A 21364-nucleotide genomic window follows, 5' to 3' on the forward strand; every position below is an offset into this window, starting at 1 on the left:
TCTATCACTTAGGATCTTTCATTTTACATTGTCTGGCGGACAAATGACAGATACTCAACAGATAAAAATTATGACATGATGTTTGTTATTTGAAATTATTTGTTATTCATAATTATATACCATGGGAAATAAATTTACCTGTTTATTAATTCCTACCAACAGCAAATGAGTGTTTTTGGAATAACAAAAATATCTACTTGTTTCATTATCAATTCTATAAATAATTGTTTATTCAGTGTACAAACAATTGAGAAATTATGATGTTGATTATAAAAAAAAATCATTTAGGTTTAAGTTTTAAAACTTATTTTATATTTAATTGATTTAATCATTTTTATTTTATATGTTTATCTATTTTTTAATTCAAAAAGATAAATTCATAAATTGATGTTTTACTCACAATTTAATTCTTATGTGTATTATAAAATTAAATGATTTAAAGTAAATATTGTATTCATCTTGTATAAATATTCTAAATATTGTAAATTATTTAATCAAAGTACAAATGATGAGAAATTATGATGTTGATGTAAACAAGTTTAATTTATTTTTAAAGTTTTTTAGCTTTTTATTCTTTATTTATTTGATTTGATCATTTTTCTTTTAATTCAATTAAAAGAATATCAATAGAAGAAGTTTTGCAATTTGATTCTTATGTATGTTATAAAATTGAATGATTTAAAGTAAATACTATACTCATCTTATATAAATATTATAAATATAGTTTGTTTATTTAAAATATATGACAGGATGATAGAAATCATAAAGCTAAATCACTCATGTTATTGCAAATAACAGAAACAACAACATTTAGAGATTTGCCAGGAGACAATTAGTCTCATCTTTGTTCTATTGACCTTGGCTGTTGCAAACCATCCCCCTGTTTTCTTGAAACTATAAGTCATATTTTACACTTAAATTCTTGAGTGCTTTTTACATGTCAAGCTCTTGAAGTTGTTATGACTGATCTAACAGAAAACCCTAGTGGACAGGTTTAAACTTAGAGGTTCTTTGAGTTCACTTAAGATACAAATTCAAGTATTACTTTCTAACCGTCATTCTGCTTCATTGAAAATCAAAAAAATATTTTCATTTTCAAACATGGATGGAAAACAAGTTAGCAGAATCATTATATTGGGTAACAAAAGTCTTAAAAATAAAGTAAGAGTTTATACAGAATTATTGTAAAATAATATGTAAATGTATGTTCTTTGTTGAAATTCAACACAATTTCAACAAAGTAATTTGGTTTAGAACCTTTTGGACATAGTAGTTGTTGCAGTGTGGCATATACTGGACAGTGGCAGATCCAGGAAATCGAATTAGAGACCATCTCCACACCACCATGGTTGCAGCTGAGATGATAAAATTTATGATTATGGCACCTTTAGATGGCTGGAAATGGCACTCTTAGACTTAAATTTGGATACTTTTGTAGGGGCCCCAAGCTGCTTGAGCTCCTCTCGAATCCACCACTGCTGGAAGGCAATGGCTTAACATCCCTTCCGAAGAATGTGGAAATTATAGGAAAGTGCCCTACGCAGGACACAAAAACTCTAAAGTTTACAGTCATTAAAAGACCTCTCATAGGGTAATGAGCATTTTTTCTGACCATCTATTAAGCAAAATTTACTGGGGAGGGCTTCCGAGCACTCTTCCTGTTCCGTCTTTCTCCGGGTAAAGCATTAAAGGTCCCTTTTCCATTCCAAAACCGGGACCTGCTCCTTAGGATAATACACTCTGTAGGTGCCTTGTTATTATAATTTCATGTATTTCAAACTGTAGTATGACAGCAGAGTATTATCAATGTTTTACAATGTTTTTACATACTGCACTTTCATTACTGTATTAAAGCTCAACATAATCTTCGCTAGTTAGTCTAATCTATACCTCCATGGTCTAATTCACGTTGGCATTCTGTTCCTATCATCACTAATCTCTGTGTATTGTTTTGCCAATTATTCTCTAAGCTTTTTCTACTTATTATCTTTCATTTAAGTTGACAAAGTCCCAAGGACATGTTACATATATCCATAATTGAAAGTGTTCTTATAGACTTTAATATACTTAAATTGTAGTTGTTTGCTTTCGTATGATCGGATAAGGAGAGCAAGAGACCTTGTTTCATTGCTGATGTGGCGTCTAAAAGCTGTGACTTAGTTTTTACAGTGTCGTTGACCTTAATGTTATTTTTTTTTACTTTAGTATCTAATACTACCGCATTATCGCTTTTGCAGTGTGTATCTTTTGAAATTGAGCCTTGGATAACAATTCGTCGCTCACATCACATACAGTTCGTGAAAACAAAAAAGCGCGTCAAAATAAGTGTGTATTTGTTGTCATGCAACTTTTTATTTTTTACCAACTAAAAATTCTGTAACCACAACAGCGTGTATTTTAACACACTTTTTTGTTTTCATGAACTAGGTACAATCTACTTTCATTGTGTTAGTTTGTGATGTGAGCGACGAATTCATTGGCTACGTGTCAAGAGTTTATAAATAAAAATGTAGGTCTATTTTAAAAAATAACGGTAATAGAACATACAGTAACTCAAAAAAGTCCAACACGTCGTTATAGATTACAATAAACAATTATAATAGTTTTGTTCAGCAGAATACTCATAAAGGCCAGTGGTAAAATAAATATCACGTTTCTTTTCACTGCCTACCTCATTTTTTTTTTACTGCTGCTACAATTTGTTTACTTTCTTTCCCCAGCATTACGATCCTTTTTGAATGGTAGTCACTGAAATAGTAAATTAACAATAGTTGTAATTTTGGTTTCAGTCAAGCATAAAAACTTGATCTGGTAAAAGCTAAACAACCTAAAAAAGTTCTTAATTTTTGAAAAAAGTTTGGCCTTATAATCATATTGCTAAGTTTTACTCAGAATTACATATTGAGCTTTTTTGTATTCATATTCTATTTCTTTGGACATTTTTGCAAAATTTGAAATAAATCTTGAAAATTGGAAATAAATTATTGATTGAGTATTTGGTTAGTTGATATTTTATACTCTGTTTATAGAATAATTGTCTTTAGTCTCATTGGGATGAAAAGAGTAAAGAACAGAACTCTAAAGTATTTTAAGAAGTTCGCTGCCAGCGACGAGTATACTCGTCCCACGGGGTGTTGCTGAGGGCGCTAGGAACAACTATACTCGTCAAAACCTAGGTAACATGCTAGTGTTTATTACATTGTTATACATTGTACAATCACAGACTTACAGGCTGATAATTCGGGGAATATACACCTAGAGGATAACATACAAATGATATGTATGTTTGTTGTGTTAAGTTCTCAGCAGTACACTCATTTGCAGTACACTCAGTGGGAGCGCCCTCTGATCGTATACCAAAGCATGCAAATACTTGCACTTGGCCGTGGCAGTAAAAAGTACTGTCCCATTGCCTATCCGCCAGTTTATCAGACATACCATTTTGATGATATGACTACATAAATTTTCAAAAAAGTATGTTTGTACATGTGTACTGTACTTGTTTTAGCACACAGGAAGGAACCTAAAAATATGGTCTGGCAGTCAACGTGGTAATGTAACTATAAAGTCTCCCAGAGTAATTTCACTTCCTTACCCTACCTCTATTCGATTTCCACCACCTCTCATCCACAATGGTACTCTGCTCCCACCACCACTCTCTATCATGTTACTTATAACCAAATTAGTTTTGTGTACATTAATACATAATACAAATATCTATGTGGACAGTATAGTATCTATTACCCTCTGCTGCAGGTAGCTACCATGACTTGTCACATTTTTCTCTCCCCTGTGCCATTCTCGCACACCCCACCACTTTACTGTGATTTTTGCCTGTTCTTGGTTTCCATTAAATTCTTTTTCACCATAATATCATCTTCTAATAGAGAGTCTCCCAGACATCAGCACGGTATACCATACTTGCAGAAGTCTTAGCAGTGAGACAGAACCCAGCACGGTCTGATGCTCTTGCAAGCGAGCACAAATTTCCTGCAAACTAACACATCTGCCAAAAATTACTACTGTGTGTTTCCATTTTTCAACTACTAGGGTCAGCTGGCCACAGGTGTCATAATCCACAGCAAAATTCAATAGCATGCGTGATGTGTTGAAATACCACATTCAACATAACCTCTCTGAAGAGGTTTCATTTAGGCCCTCTGTATAAATTATAACAAGCCCCTCAGGACTTCATGAGGGTTCCTTTTTGTCTTGATTTTTTTGTCCGTTAATGTATATACATATTGACAATTCAAATCATAATTGTTAAATAATAGTGTTTGTAATCTCAGAAAATGTAATTTACCAATCTTTTTTATTTTGTATAATAAAAGTGAGTGGTGGCGCAAGAGTTGGTGGGGGGTGGGGTGGCTGAGGGTGCTATAGACCCCTCGTCGGGGAAGGCTAGCTCCCCTGTCGGTGAAGACGAGTACATTCCATCGGGGAATTAAAAAAATTTTAAAAATATTTTTACATGTCTGGATCCGTTGTTGTTTAATAGGACTAATTAAAAAGGGTTTACGTTCTACTATGACAAATGCTTGCTTGAAAATAAGTTAGTTGGTTAATTGCATACTCTTTGTTTCATTTTTTTATTCAAAAATTTTCGGTTTTGGAAGTTAATTTTAACATTAAGAATCATACATGAAGTCATATTACGGTAGCTTGATGCCAATCAAATAACTAATAAAAATTCACCAAAATTTGTCAAATATCCATAGCTTCTAGTGGGTCGGTGACCCTAGGCGGCTGCCCCCTCCCCCAGCCAAGTAATTCTAGCTTCGCTCGCCTAGCCCCCCCCCCCCCCCCACCACCGTTGGGCCTTTAGCCCCCTGTTGGGCAGATCCTGGCGCCATCGCTTATAATAAGTGTGTGCTTTTTTGTTTCATTCATACTTATGTTTTCCATGTATTTCTAAGAATAAAAATTTTATTTTTACAGGGATTCAGTGAAGATATATCACAAGTGCAACTCACCTGTTCTGTGCTTGTGTAAACATAAAGACGGCGTCTTAGTCGGCTGTGGTAAGTAATGACGTATACGTAAAGGCAATTTGTCTGTATTTATAGAATTAGTATCCACGCTTTGGCTAAATTGTAAGGTTTTTGCCTCTAAAGTCGTTGACCCCATTTAAAACAGATCTTCAAATTATACCCTTCCGTAGGTTTTGAAGTTTAGAAGGATAATGGCTACACTTGAGTCACATGTGAAAGCATGAAGGTATCCACAATTTAAGGTTTGACAGTCGGTGGGAGAGAAAACAATGACCTGAATATACAATGTGCAATATGCATGCCCACAACTTTGTATTTACAAAAATGTAAAAAAAAAACACCATATTTTAGCACCCTCGCAGCAATTTATTAACATTGCATTTCTTTCTGATTGTCAACATCTTCGCATTGAACAGGTCACGCCAGATAAAGGGTCACATTTGATGGCGCAATCCTAGCAAGACAGCTAGTTTGAAACACCCAACGCGACTGCAGTTTCACACCATGTGGGAGCTCAAGCTGCACAGTTTATAGCTAACACGATGTGATTTGCACTTTTGGCTTAAGTAATAGTAACAGTAATGTAGGCTGTTCTATATCACTCTATACAACTAAGTCTCATAGGGCTTTACCACGTTATTACTCCAGTCATTGGAACGATGCCTATGGGGGAAATTCTATAGTGTTCTGCATGAATATATCAGCGCATTTTTGCACTTGAATTTCCTCAGGCACCCATTTATACTCCTGTGTGGAGAGAAGCAATGAAGATAAAGGGGCTTGCTTGAGAACACAAACAAAATGCACAGCGAGGGATTGAAACCCTACAGTGACGTATCTAGGTGGTGCATGGGAGGGGGGTGCATTTCCCTCCAAAAATTGCTCATATGCCCCCCCTCCCACAAGAAAATCACTTGCAAGTTAAAAATCACCTTATTTTGTGAGTTAGCACCCCTCACAATTGATCTTCGAGCCCCCCCCCCACTTTACCTTTGCACCCCCCATCAGCACTCCCCTTTTAAGACTTCTACATATGCCACTTAACCCCTGACCTCGAGGTTGGGAAATCAAACCGTTCCCGCTGTGCCGAATGAGCTACTGTAGGAGACTATCCATTACGTGTCAGTTTATGCTGCACTGGGGCTGCTGTGGGCCTAGCCAATATTTAAGTTTCAATTTGATAGACGACCAGAAAGAGATACATTATTTTATATTGTCACCTATAGAGAACATTCAGTATTGTAGTCAATTAAATGCAAATGTGGCTATATATTCGGCAACAACCAATCAAACATAGGGAGTTCAGGATGTTTTATGAAAAATTATTTATTAGAAATTATTTTATTTGATTGCAGAACTATGGCATTTTGACTGGTTGTTCCCACATTTTTAAGTCTTTTTCTATAACATTCATAAAAAATTAAGACTCAGAAGTACATGGGGACTTTTAGTAATAATTGTAAACAATCCTGTATGATCTTATGTACAAAATTTGAAAAATATTTAAAAATTATTATTTAATATAGAATAAAATTCATTGTAATTTAATTACATTGAGAATAAGAAATTAATATACTATTACAAAAAAAATGCATAGATGAGTGGGTTTACTCAGTTGCATTTTGAAAAATTTAATTCTCATCCAATTGCGAGTCATTATAAGATTAAATGATCGAAGTTCAATGAACATCAGTGTAGTATGACCTAAATCTAGCTATTGGCAGGGGATTTATTGCCGTCAAAAACTAAACCCACACATTTACAGATATTCATGTTAACTGGAACAGACCTGGATTTATAGCATTATTGCATGTGATGGGGGCCAGCAGAATATTCTTTCATTGTTACATTTGATTTTATGCTGTTAGTTCACGATTTAGGGAATGGATGAACCTATTTATTTATTTTTTTTTTACAAATTATTCAGTAAAAATCTAGAGCAGTCATTCCATAAAGTGCATATAGCTGCCCTAGCCTGAATACCGGACAAATACGCAGGTCATGTATGATGGCCGATTCCATTAACTTCTGCCCTGTGCATGAATACCGAACAGTACGCATTAAGTGTATGATGTGTCATTGCATTATTTTCTTTTGTGCTCAGAATAAAAAATTTATTCCTTTTGGAAAATCAAAAAAAGGAGAAAGAAAAAGAAAAAAATTATCGCCCAAAACGCCTTAGAGGTTATTTTCGGGAGTCTAAAACACAAAAAGTCTCTCCTGGACCCCCTAGCAAAGTGTTGCCTGTGGGCTATAAGACGATTACGTATTTATGTAACATGTTTGACAGTAGGAAAGATGTTTGAAAGAATGCCATAAAAGCTTTAAAAGTTTCCAAACCTAGTCATGTATAAATCTAGAAAGATCAGTTTAAAACTTTCAACTACAGTAAAAGTGCAGTCACATTTTATAAAGTCTATTTTGTATGAAGTTTAATAGCAAATGTTCATTAAGTTCAATGATTTTAAAATCCTTGGTAGGTAACAGGAAATGTTGGCAATAAATAACATTGAACCTAAAGTTTTGAGTCATTCAAAGTTATGACCATTAGTACCCATTGTATGTAAATTTGAATTTTTTTATTTTTTTTATTTTTAATTTATTAACTATTGTAAGTTTAAATTGATTTTTTTAAATACTTATAAGCATTTAATTGTTAATTGATTTGTGCCTCAAATTGCCAGTAAACAGTGCGGTGATGTGTGTGGTGTTTCTTTTCTGGTAGCTTTAAGGTTTAAGTAGTTTTTGGTTCCTTCCTTCTATAGCGCTTTGAACACTACTGCAGTGAATGTGTGTGCTTTATATATCTGTTTATTATAACATTTGGTTTAATTTTAATTCTGCATGTCTGTTGTTTATTTTTGTGATTTTTGTTGCATTGTGACTTGATAGTTGCTATCTTGCAAGAGTACATGATATGGTGATGCCTATAGGTTTATTTATTTACTTTTTAAACATTTTAGTCTTAAATAATGTAGATCATCATTGTTTTAATAATATAATTTAAAAAAAACATTTTTGGTGTAAATTACAGTAACTGTATGTAAATATTTTATTGTTTGAATATAATCTTATTAAACCTTGTAAGAAAAATTTATATTGTCAAAAATATATTTGTAATCAGAGTGTTGTGTGTTGTTGTGTTAGTGTTTCTGGACCCTCTGGGAGAACAGTAACTTTTTACTGAAGAGGTAACCCAGTATAAAGAATAAATAAATAAATAAATAAATAATACTGCAATGAAAAGGAATTAGGGTGGTTTTTAGCAATGAGCAAACTCCTGGATTTACTTAGGATTAACAAGTATTAAAAAATCACAACCCCAAAATTGGAAAACATGACACCAAGCCACATTTTTTCTAAATTGTAGTAGCAGTAATAATTTCCAAGGCTAGTACCTACCTGCTTTTCTGAAGGCAATATAGTCGAATGTACACAACTGCACTTTCTTCTCTTTATTTCTCTTCAAATTTCCAACCGACTTTTATGACTCGCAAACAGAAGTTGACTCCGGAAGACATTAAGCAGCTTTCGATTTGGACGACGAGTACCTACCTGCTTTTCTGAAGGCAATATAGTCGAGCGTACACAACTGCGTTGCCCTTTTCGAAAGCTTACTATTAAAAAGATGAGGGCGTCAGACAGACAAGATTGGAGGAATATGTTCGTTGCCTGCACTTAACCATGGTGATACTTTCAGACCTGTTGCCTTGGTTCAATTAGATGGCTACTCTCATTCTATTGCAGCTGAAATGCTAGTTATAGTACATAGTGTGTTGTCTTTCGCATGAGGCATTTAAGGTGTTGCCTTGTATATCCGTAATGTGCTTTTTAAAGAACGCAGTAAACTTTTTAGAGGAGTATTGGATTGACTCCCAAAATGTACTGCCCAATTCAATACGGGAGTACTGACCCCACTGATAATAAGTCTTTTGACTTTCATGGTTTATAATAATAAATAATAATAATAATAATATTTTTACTTGAAATGGAAAGCTTGATCACTTGTGCAGGTGTTTTTAACAAAGCCATTTTAGAGCTTCAAAGAATGCATTGGTTATTCGTAAATGTTTCATATTGTAGATGTACAGCAAAGATTCAGTAATAACACAGTAAAGGGCCCCATCACTCAAAAGTGATTGCTTTTCAACCTTCATATCAGAGATCTTTAACTAAAGATAGCACGTCTGCGTGCAAATTCTATAACAACCATGGTAACAACCACGGCGCCCTCTCTCAAAAGTGATTACTTTTTATGCTTCTTTTTACTGAACAACGACACTTCTACTTGTTACGTGTAGAATGGCAAAGAGCGCTATCTTGTAATTATAAGATCTTTGATATGAAGACACATATTAATAAATAAACAACATTTATCTATTATGTCAGTGACTGATAATGAAATACATCAAGAATGAATGTACTCCACTTTCGTAAATGCACTTTCCAAGTGCGTTCAACCTGATTCAATTTAGTCTGCATCTTTCAATTCTCCTTCCGTTCTAAGTTGTTGAATCCTTTGTTGTGCCAAAGCTACTTGATTGTGATTGACTTGGGAATGGTATATTAATTTTTATGTATAAGTAATTATTTGTTTTATTTCAGTCACATTGTATGTATCATATTTGAACTGGCCTACATAAGACAGGCTAGAAATTAATGAATAAGAGCAGGATTCTCAATCTATGTATGATGCTTTGGCGACTGATCTTCTGCATAAGACGCTAACAAATTGAATTAATGATGATAACAATAGAATATTGAAAGGTTGTTTTTTTTTTTTTTTTAAGATCCAACAGCATGTAAACTCACAAATTACCGGTTGATGAAATATGCTCTATAAAAATTAAGTCTTAATGTTTGAAGTTGTCCTATTGGTCGTAAGAAAAATAAACAATATTTTAGAAGAAATTATAATTTTGGACTCTACTCGATTGTGGGATAATCTATTTTTTGATAGGACTGATTGGACTCGGAACTGATTGAACCAGGACCATGTAAGTATCAATTTAAGTAACCACTCGGCTCTCAGAAATATACATTCTGTGTAGATTTCATTTTCCTGAAGTTTTGTAGGCTTGTCCAATTGCTTAATAGCCCTGTACTAACAAGTGTTGGTCAAAGCTACTCAAACATATCTTGAAATCATCAAGATAGATATTATTAAATAACGGTACTGATAATTCATGTTGTTTTAAACTGTAAAAACCACAATAATTATGTAATTGAATTTAAGGTTCCGGTGTTAACTTCATATCTGAAACTTTAGCCGGGCGCTTTCGGTGCCCCTGACGCAATTTTATGTTGAACGCAACGGATCGTTTTTAATGACGATCCGTTCTGACCGCCAGCGATAATCAGCAGACAGCACCGCATCATCTAGCGCTCGCAAGGAGCAGAGTTGGATTTGCGAGTACGCAGTAAGTGCCCATCTTAAAGTCCAGTACCTCAGTATGTGAGCATAGTGCCAGCGTACCACCATTGCATAGCTTCAGGGGCGGATTGCTATAAGCGGTCTTTAGACGGCTTTAACGGTTTGCCGGCTATAATCGTGACGTCCCTACTGGTCTATGATTATATACCATTGCTATACTGCGGTCTAACCAGTTAGCCGTCTTAAATTTTAAAGCCTACTCGGAGGAGGCTTAAAACAGTCTTAAATCATTTTCATCATGGCGTTCTGCTGATTAATCTAGCAGTGCAATGGCAAGACCTAGGCCTAGATCATCAAAGTTGGAGAATCGAACGATGAATACTCTCAGCGTCTCTAAAAATAGGTCTACGGCATTTATTTACGTTCATTTTGATACATTTGCGTGCGTTGAGCACGCATGACGTTGCCCTCAATCTTAGTTACCAGGGAGTACTTGTTTGCGTTTCAATACCCAACGCGGTCTTAGGGAAGACTGTTTTATAGCAGTGGTCTTTATAGAGGAATGACTTTAGTAAGACCGTCTAAGTGATAAAGCCGGCTTTATTCGAGGAGTTAAGACTACCAGTTAAGACCGTTTTATAGCAATCTGCCCCTGAACTTGAATCCTATATTCTGAGACTTTAGTTCATATTTTTATATTATCTTTATTTCTTTAGGCACACACACATGCGCAAGTATTTCCAATAGCGAGTATATCACTGTCCTTCTTGGAAACCTTACAACCAAAATGATGATGAATGTGAATATATCACATTCATTTTAGTTGTTCGTGCGAAAAAAAAAAAATCCTATTTCAATCTTGCTAGGTCCCACACCCAAGATTTTAGCTTCTTCATGCCTAGAGAAATCCTATTTCAATCTTGCTAGGTCCCACACCCAAGAGTTTAGCTTGTTCGTGCTAAGAGAAATCCTATTTCGATCTTGCGAGGTCCCACGCCTAAGAGTTTATCGTGAGACGTTTATCGTGAGACTTTTGAATTTCTCCTGTTTTGTTGAAAATCATACAGATTACTGCTATAATCAATGATGATGAAAATACTGTTGATGTACTTCCTCCAAATCTAAAGTTAAATTTTATTTTGAACATATTTTTTGTACTTACAAATTGATCAATAATTTGCACAAAAGGTCAATACACTTTCATAGATATAAATGAGAATCAAAAGGATTCTAAAGATTGATCATAATATTCGTTAAATGATTTTTTGAAAGGTTGTGAACTTTCTATTAAGTTGTTAGCAGCTCTGTTCTGTAGTACATTGCATTTGCACATAAAACAATTAAATGGAGGGTTCACACTAAGCAATCACCAAGTGGGACTGCTATAGCTTCATATTTAGACATGGTACTCGATCAAAGACCTAGAAAAAGAGTTAACCTCCTAATCAGATGAGATAATCGCCGAACTTGTGCACGTGCAAGTTCACATTACAGTCGCTTCTGTCAATAGAAATTTGTTAACCTATTTATTGAGATGATCAGGAGACATGAATTCTGCTGCGATTGATTGTAAAACGCCACCAGTGGTTTGCGCAATAATGCTATTGATTGATTCGCAAGGCTCCTGCAGGGAGTACTTCACTTTCGGCGATATGTATTTTTTTTTGTACATCTCGTTAAACTCTGAACCACCTTTTCTCAACCTGTGGGTTGTGAAAAATTTTTGTTCGTGAGCTTTTTTCAACAATAGGCATAGCATCATAAATTGAAAGTCATTGGCTTGATGTACGCACAAGTCAAATTTCATTACCGGTAGGTTCGAAAGATGACTCTTTTTTAATCGTGATGTACATAGCTGAAATGTGGTCACTGACCTACCAGAATCTAGGTACAAAACATGCATGAAAAACTTTAAATTATGCGATTAAAAAATGTGCAAACATCTAATTCTGATTTAAAATCGAACTTTAAATGGTTTTGTAGTTACAAATATAATTTGTATAATAAAATGAAATGCAGAAAAGGCTGCTGCTCTTTGCCGGTTGAAATGCGCCGTGAGAAGCTCTCTGAGATGGATACGTGCCCCTTGTAAGATTTTGTTATTGTTATTATTAGTTTCTGTGCATGTAATGCAATAGGAACTATTGTATTCACTTTTTTGCGTGTATGTGTGTGTGTAGACATCTTCAGGAAAAGTTTTCCGACATTTTGTTTTACTGACAGTGACATGCCTAATGGTACCCTTGGGATTAGTTTACTAACTAGCCATCCATCACTTTATTCCCATTGCACTCAATCTTTTAATCCTGGCCCACATTGTCCTTGTGGAAAATATCAAGGTGTCATTATATACTAGTGCAAACAGTACTAAATCACAAAGTATTGTGTTTATTGATACTGCATTTAGTAAATAATAATTTTGAAAAAAAACCAAATATTGTTTTTACTGTAATTTTATTTTTGCCTTATATTTTTTTTTTACACAGACATTTGACCCAAACTGTTTACTTCATAAGTTTAAGTTTTGTTGATCACTATTAGAAAGTCTGAGTGATTTAAGGAAACAATTTGTATTAAAACTGTGTACAAAGGGGTGGGGGGAGGTGAAGGAGGAAAGCAGCGCCTCCCTGAATACGTCCCTGCGAAAGTTAAAAACAATCCATAGTGATAAAAGTATTACAGTTGACGTATTAATTAGGCCTATAGGCCAACATTTTCGCTACCGCAGCAAATTGCCTAAATATGTTTTCAAATTGAAATATTTTGTGTTTTAAATTCAGTCATTTCACTATTATTCTGCATAGGAACATTGACGCCTGCCGCTAAGGTGGTTTAATATATTGTTTGTCTAGTGGGCCATGCCAGCACCCCACCCCTGATATCGTTTAAAACTACTGTAAAATGAAAATACTGTATTTTTTGTAGGCTACATAGGCCTACAAAATAAAAATAATTGTTTTTTTTTTATGATTCTACTAACTTCATTTGACTATCAAATATTCAATGTGGTAAAAAATCACTATTTTGGACCATAAAAACTCACTCCTCCTGAATTGTTCATGTTAAACCACCACACAAATTTGACCCAACCTTATATTTTCTGATAAAGTCATGTATCATGCATAGAAACATTGCCGCCTGCAAGGCTCTGGTTATTGTTGTTATTATTATTATAATATTCCTTCGTAATGATGTCATTGCTATATAATGGCTTTGGTAAAATAAATTGTTTGTATCTTGAAGGTTCGTAATATTTTTGTACAGCTCTGCTAATTGTTACTCGCAGTCGACATAAACCACATTTCAAATGTTAGAACTTTGGACCTTTTAATTCTTACATACATTATTATGATAAATAATTTGACAGGAGCTTTTATTTGTTAACTTACTCTCTCAGCACTGCTTTCTGTTTCTTCCCATTTTTTGAATCCTTTTTTTCTTTCTTTTATATCAACCTATATTCTTTAAATTCACAATGTGCTTTTTCACTACTGGATAAACAATCATGTACAAAAACTACAATACAGTATAAAAAAATTTAAAATATTTTAAATTAAGCAATAAAGAAAAATTTAATTATTTGTTTACAATGTACAATATCTTCGGCTGCAATATGTTGCCAAACTTCTATTTTCAATCCGTCGACCTCAAGAAGTGACAGGGATTCATGTTTGTCCGACTAAGGGGAATTTGCTGCCCTCACCCTTTGCTGGGGTCGGGTAGAAAAGAACGAACATAAAATGCACACAAGAATGCAGGTATATCGAATTTAAACTTTCGACCTTCAGTTTGAAGCTCAACGCCTTTCCGCTGCGCCGCTCACTTCCTTGTAATTCTTTAGATATAGTGTTAGCGAGAAAATAATAACAAAAGCATCATTGTGTACTGTAATACATCTGTTTACTGTACATGTAATGTTTAAATACATATGAGCTATTTATATCCGGTTGTTCCATAATTTCCATGTCATGGCCATATTGTTTGATCCATGGAAAATATACAGTACTTTCCCTTCTTCCATAATAATCAGTACAGTACATACCGAACATTTATATCCTGTTGTACTGGAATGGGCAGATCTACACTTTCGAAGTGTTTACATATAGAACTGAGTAATTAGCATAATAACCTTGAATAGAAGCCCTGGGCTTCTTTTTTTTTGCAAACATTGGATGGTCTTCTTTTCGAGATTGGCTTCATTTCGAGATGGGCTTCTTTTTGAGACTACTTTTGGAAAGTAAAGAAAGGGCCTTCTTTTCAAAATAAATACTGTAAATTTTGGAATTTATTACTATAAAACAATAAATAGGGCCACTGTAAACATCAATCTGTATCATAGAGTGTATTACTATTAACTGGCATTAAATCACCTAAACTACTGTATAAACCAAGTATTTTAAATGTAATCTGTTTCTTGAAATTCATGTACAGTGTACATGTACTGAAAAGAAGTCCATGCTATCTTGAGATGGGCTTGTTTTCGAGGCTACTTTTGCAAACTACAGAGGGGGCTTCAATTCGCGATGGGCTTTTTTTTGTAATTAAGCCCACTGTGCTTCTATTCAAAGTTTGACGGTATAGCAGTATTGTATAGTTCAAAGAAGCCGTAATACTTTTATTCGTAACTTTGGCAATACAGTAGTTAGTTGATTCCATTAAATGACACAACAGCTTATATTGTGGAGAGTATGAATAAATTGAGAAGTCAATTTTCATTTTTTGGCCGCTGATGCTGATTTTGTGATAGCGTGCCCCGTAATACAGCTACTTTTTACATTGTCTAAAATAACTCTGACATGAGCATTTATAATTTAGAAATAACAACATAGAACATTACGATTAGTCAACAATCAGATTTATCAATATTACTTAGCTTAAAAATTGCTTGAAATTAAAAAGTTAATAGTACGCATGCACCATCTGAGACAATTTTAAAGCTAAGATTTGGTTTAATAAATCAACTTAAGATATTTGCTTAATAGGGACATTTGATAAGCTGAGATTGATAAATCCGGGGCCAGGATGTTTCGATCATGGAGGTATGTGAGTTTGACTTTGATAGATGTCACAAGTGATTCATTAAGCGTGAGATTCCGTATATCACCATTCAGAAATGAGTTGTGGAGTTGAATGTTACTACAAAAAGCATTCATTAGGCAAAAAGTTACAAACAAGCCCGTGCCAGGGTGTTTGAGGGGGTTCAAAAGAACCCCCCCCCCTTTTCCAGAAATGCCCTTTTAAATCATTACTACAAAGTACCAATTTCATGAAAGTTTTTGAAATTAACTCCAAATATTTGAAATTTGGCATTTTTATTTGCCATTTCTGAACATCTGAGGTGTTACATCTTTAAAATTTAACCCAGCCATGGTGGGGCAAAGGTGGATGTGGACTCAAAGTGCCCTTTTGTGAAAAATTAGAACCCCTTTAAAAATCTTGCCTACAGGCTTAAAAAGAATTGATTTATACTGTATGGTGTTGCTGTTTAACTGCATAGGGTGTTAACGTTACAAAGGGAGACAAAGGTAGAATTGATAGAGTGGCAAGGAAGGTAGAGAGGATGGTAGGACAGGACCAGAGGTCGTTCGATGATGTCTACAATGAATATCTCTGTTTACAAAGGATGATAGTCACCTTCTCCATGAGAAGATAAACTGGTGTTTTAATGTGTCAAGTGATGGTAACGTCTGACGGCCTCTCGCACTAAACAATATCTTCTGCAGATTTTTGAATATTTAAAAAATGGGGGAAAAAGGTGGAAAAAAGGAAGTTACCCCCCTTTCCCCTAGTTTTTAAAGATTAAAAAATCTGTATTTCATTAACCGCTCCCAAGTTTTTTGTCACATAGTGTTTTTTGTGTCTTAGAAAAATAATTTCTCCATATCAACAAATATTTTTTGCTCCAGCTTTAACCTAGACCATAGACAATGAATAATAATTTTAAAATTTTCACAATTTTAATTTAATGTATTATTATAATTTTATATTTTGTGTTATATACTGTATATGCAAGCAATGGAATTCATAGAAATGGATGAGAATGAAGTTTGAATTTTGCATATTCTTGTCAGAAAATATTTATGGTAGCTACAACCTTCTACCTTTACCTACCTACCTTTAACTTCTCGGAATCGGTCTGTTAACAAATCTTACCATCCTATAGAAGAATATCAAAATGCAGGTAGCAGTACTTCATAGTTCCATTCTCAGGGTTATCAAAATATGGTGGCTAGGACCTCGTAGCCCTTGGCTCTACTCTACCTTACACTTTCAAAATGTTAGTAGGAGTAGGTTATAGCCCGTAGTCTAAACTGTGTAATAAAAATTGTGTATTATTTCATACCCCCCCCCCCCTTCTCCATCCCAGTCTACTCTGTGTTATCAAAAAAGAGTCATTATTGAAACTCATTAATTCAAAAAAGAAAACAAATGGAAATATTTATTTCTTGACTTTTCCATTAATTTTCACATTAATTTTTATTGAAATATTTTTTATATTACAAATCAATACCATAAATGGCGTAATATCTGTTTTTCACTCTGCAACCCCCACCAGGGCACTGTCCATAAACTCGGACATAGCCCTTGGCAGCTCTAATTTGTTGGGACTCACTTTTTTGTACGATCTTTAAAATGCAGCTCAGAATTTTCTTCCTTCGACGTGCTCGATACTGAAGAGAAATTTAATTAATAACTTCACAAAGGAGATGAGCAATTTAACTAACGTAGTGTAGTATTATAGTATTAGACTTTGGCATCCAAAGTTTTACAACTATGGTAATCCTATGGGATTTGTTCATTTAAAATTTGATTAGCACTAATTTTAATTGGCTAATTTAATGTAATGTTGGCCATATACCATGTATATGGTAACCTTCAGCTCTAATATCGGCGCTGGTTCAAACGGCTCACTCGCCAATGGTTCCGGTGGTGGAACAAGTATTCTCAGATGAGGGCTTTAAACCGTAGACCCAGTGTACGCAATTGGCTCGTGTGCACTTTAAAGAAACCAGAACATTTGAGAAGAGTAGGCGGTTACCCCGGTGTACTGGTGCATTAAGTCCCCTATGTTAAATGGATATTCCACGTAGGACAGTGATTAAGTTCACTTATTGGCATATCCTTGGCGCTCGTACCTAAAGAAATGAAATGAAGTATGTGTCTTGGTTTTTTTAAGCTGTCTGAGGCACAGACTTCTGCTGACTGTGAAACACAAGTTTCCCTGTCTGGCGCCCCCAACCTTGGTATGTCTTTCTTGCCAAACTGTAGATCCTTATGCAAACGACTAAATTTAAAATCATGAATTCAGTAGTACCACTATATTTTTCCATATTATATTTTTCATTGTTTAAAATTTTAATTTATTGTCTTTTTATTTCATTCCTATCCATCTTTTAAACAATTGTACAGTACCCAGTTAACAATTAAAACAACCATATAAATAAATTGGCGATTTGGCGTTTTTTGTTTTAGTTTTTGTAGAAACATAACAATTTCTAAATAAATGAAACTCTGAACATTGCTGCAACATTGTTGCTATTGACATATATCAATAATGTTTCATACATTTTTGCAAATTTTATAATAATGTTTTTTTGTTTAAAAAAAACTGAATGTTAAAAAATATTGTTGGTTAATTTTCCTACACATGTAAAAATACTTGCTTCCGTCACTATGAAAACATTGGCATCCCATTATTATAAAATCATTTATCTCTTACATCTACGGTACATTTTTAAACTCACGCCATTCATCCTACAATGTTATTTTTTTTTTTTTTGATGTATTTACTTTCACTGTGCATTTTTATTTGAATGTTAGTGTGCCTGTAAGACCAATATGAATTTGAATCTGTATTATTCATACTCTTTCTTTAACTATCTGAATAATTTAGATCTTTAAATTCTGGTTTTTCAATCATGTATTGATAATGTTTTTTTTTTTTAATTAGATTTCATGGAAAGCAACTATATTGCAATACAATACTTAACTGTAAACATCATGTACTTTACATCATATGTTTGACTCACCCTGAACTTTGCTTTTATTGAGTTGACAGATGACAGTAGGGCTTTGTACAGACCATGATACATATTCAATATGGACACAAGTATATAAATATAATATTTCAACATCTGATTATGACAGCTGTCTCTTATACACATCTAGATGTGTATAAGAGACAGGCACACAAGAATGCAGGTATATCGAATTTAAACTTTCGACCTTCAGTTTGAAGCTCAACGCCTTTCCGCTGCGCCGCTCACTTCCTTGTAATTCTTTAGATATAGAGTAGAGGATTGTCTCCTGCTGTACTGCCGAATTCACCACCAGAAGTACCCAATGGAAGAAAGTCTTAGGACTTTCATGGGTTGTTCTTCCATACATAACTTACCTCACCTCCTCACCTGTCCTCTTCGTGCCATGAGGCACATAAGGCCATAACGTAATCTGTCCATTTATCTCGGTCTCTTGCTGTTTCCTCTGCTGCTCCAAGGTCTCCACCTGATTGCTGTCCTCTCCTACTCCACTGTTTTCCTCCTTGTTGTCAACAGACATATTAACCCTCTGGATACCGGATTCTTTTGTAGTGCAAACCCTTGAATACCGGATTCTTTTGCAGTGTAACAAGGTTTTTTGCATTTTTTGAGTATACGTCGTTCTAGTGGATTTTTGGGAACTTTCTGTAAATTATACAGAAAAATGTTTCAAAAACAAAGAAAGCTTATAGAATAAGCTTTCATTTGATGTATAATTTATATTTTTGGGAATTTTTTTTTCATAATATTATATACTATAATATATATAATATAATAGAAATGACAGAAAAATGCTACATATAAATCGTCAGCAAAAACCGAAAAAAAATAAATTATAGCCAAAAAAAAAATAAAAACAAATATAAAACATTCCTATTTCACACAGTTATATAATTTATTTACCCAACCATCCATAACTATAAGCGCGATCTTTCCATTCAAAAGCGTCGACTACCCTCACATTTCTAGGCCTAGGCGCATCTTCATCTAGAACATCTCCGCCGTCAGAACTGCTTGAAGCCCCACTTTCATCATCGCTAACAGGCACGTCTAAGTCTTGCACATCTAAAAATTCACCTTTATCGCTGTCTGAATCAAAAATCAGGTCAATCGCTTGCTCAGCTGTGTACACACTTGTGCGGCCATTTCGAAAAATTTTTGAAATTAATAACGATTTCAAATTTATATTTCTAAAAATATTTATATAAGCGCATGTGAGTTCTTCACAGATTTCGAAAGACAAAAGCTTCACGCATGCGTGTTCAAAATTTCTGACGTATTGGAGCTAAAATAAAAACAGAAGAGCGATTTGAAAACCACCTATTTTTTAGTCACTAAATTTCGATTGCAGTCAAAAATGGGAATTCTCGGTTTGAGGTCAATTTCGACTACAGTCGAAGACTATAGCTAGAGGGTTAACATATAGTGCTATTTCATGAAGATCAGAGCGCTCAAAGCGTGGACAGTGCTACTCCCCTAAGGGTTCCTTCGTGTCTGAGCTGGCCAGTAAACTGGTACCAGCTACTTTCGTCTGTCCAAAACTTGTCCTTGGTGTATCACAATGAAAAAATTCAATCTAATCCATTTGTAATCTTAAAATTCAGAAAAAAAAACAAAAACTCTGACGGTATAAAATCTTATGGTATTCTGTAAAGAAGTCATTTGAATTTTTTGTCTCCTATTTTAATTGCCATACTTTTTTTTTAATATAACTATTTGTTTATTATTTTTATTATTTCCATTGAGAGAGCAGCTTAGCTCAGTTGACTAATCTGGTGGTAGCCTCTATGTGTGCCCTGAACTGTTGATATCTCTAGGTCCCCGGTTCAGTTCCCATCGCTGCCTCTCCTTGTGTTTCACCTGGAGGGCTGAAATACATGCTATAATAGCGCACCGTCTTTCGGATGAGGGTATCTAAGCTTGTCGGCATGTGGTTCAAACTCCTGACCACAAGTTATAATAATAATAATAAAGGCTTCGTTTAAACACGGAAAAGCTTGTATCACCCGAAGGTGTTCTTCTACAAGGCCATGATATTGATAAAATACTAAAAAGATTAACACCATTTACTAAACAATTTTAAAAAAAGTAAACATAAACAAATTCAAAAACTTACACCAAAAAAATCTGCTGTGCCAAACTATTCTTTCCCAAATGTGATTTCCTTAAATGCCAGCTGAGCTCCAGGAAACATAATGTTTTCTATCTCTTTTCTTTTTATAGGTTAATAATGTAAATTAAATGTATTGCACAAATTGCAAATAAAGTGATTGAGATATTATGTATGTATGTATGTATGTATGTATGTATGTAGTGGGATTTATATACCTTGGTCTATAAGCGTTGAGAGAACCGGATAGAAAAGAGGGAAAAACTTAAACTAAGATCTGTCCTTAACTGACTACCGGTAACCCTTGAACAAAAACCAAAACAAAACATAAGCAGATGAACCAGAATATCATTGACATATAGTATATCATCTTCCTATCTTATTAAATCCACTTGAATCATTGGGTAGTATTCTAACAGTATACAGATCCATCAGCATTAAAAAGATGAAATACTGTATATCATTTTTTGTGTCTGTCCCCTCAGGGGAGAAGACACTATGTTATGATCTGGCAATTAAAGATGGCAGAAAGGGTAAATCTGATGGAGGTGCATGGTGGGTCATGTGTCATCTTAAGTACTTTATTTCTGTACAAAAATCATACAAAAAAATACAACACCACACATTTCCTGATAACCAAATCCCATGTGGATACTTCATAAGTAAACATAATACAGTAAGGCATATAAGGCATAGACACACGCTCCCGCTGGGAGCCTATTTTTGAAGTATTGTTTAAATTCCTAATATAGGTCTCCCTTCAATTAATAGGGAGCTTACGATTTGTGCTACGACGCGACACTAGAACTGAATCACTCATGCGTGACCGTCCTACTTGGCATCCTAT

At 34.4% G+C, this 21364-nt stretch overlaps 1 protein-coding gene across 2 annotated transcripts in view; it reads left to right on the top strand.

Annotated features, from left to right (window-relative positions):
• The window catches only part of LOC117120355 (proteasomal ATPase-associated factor 1-like), a 57017-nt gene extending 49863 nt beyond the window's left edge, over positions 1–7154 (top strand). Inside the window, exons 11-12 of one of the 2 annotated variants that reach the window (XM_033265380.1) lie at positions 4942–5024; positions 5165–7154. In XM_033265380.1, the coding sequence (XP_033121271.1) occupies positions 4942–5024; positions 5165–5178 (97 nt within the window). In that variant the 3' untranslated portion in view covers positions 5179–7154. The remainder of the gene's footprint in view (positions 1–4941; positions 5025–5164) is intronic. The other variant, XM_033265381.1, reaches the window with a different exon arrangement.
• Positions 7155–21364: the final 14210 nt, after the last annotated feature.

The sequence above is a fragment of the Anneissia japonica genome, unplaced genomic scaffold, assembly GCF_011630105.1.
Source record: "Anneissia japonica isolate Jap-2015-1 unplaced genomic scaffold, ASM1163010v1 scaffold284953_len930413_cov181, whole genome shotgun sequence".
Classification (NCBI taxonomy): Eukaryota; Metazoa; Echinodermata; class Crinoidea; order Comatulida; family Comatulidae; genus Anneissia; species Anneissia japonica.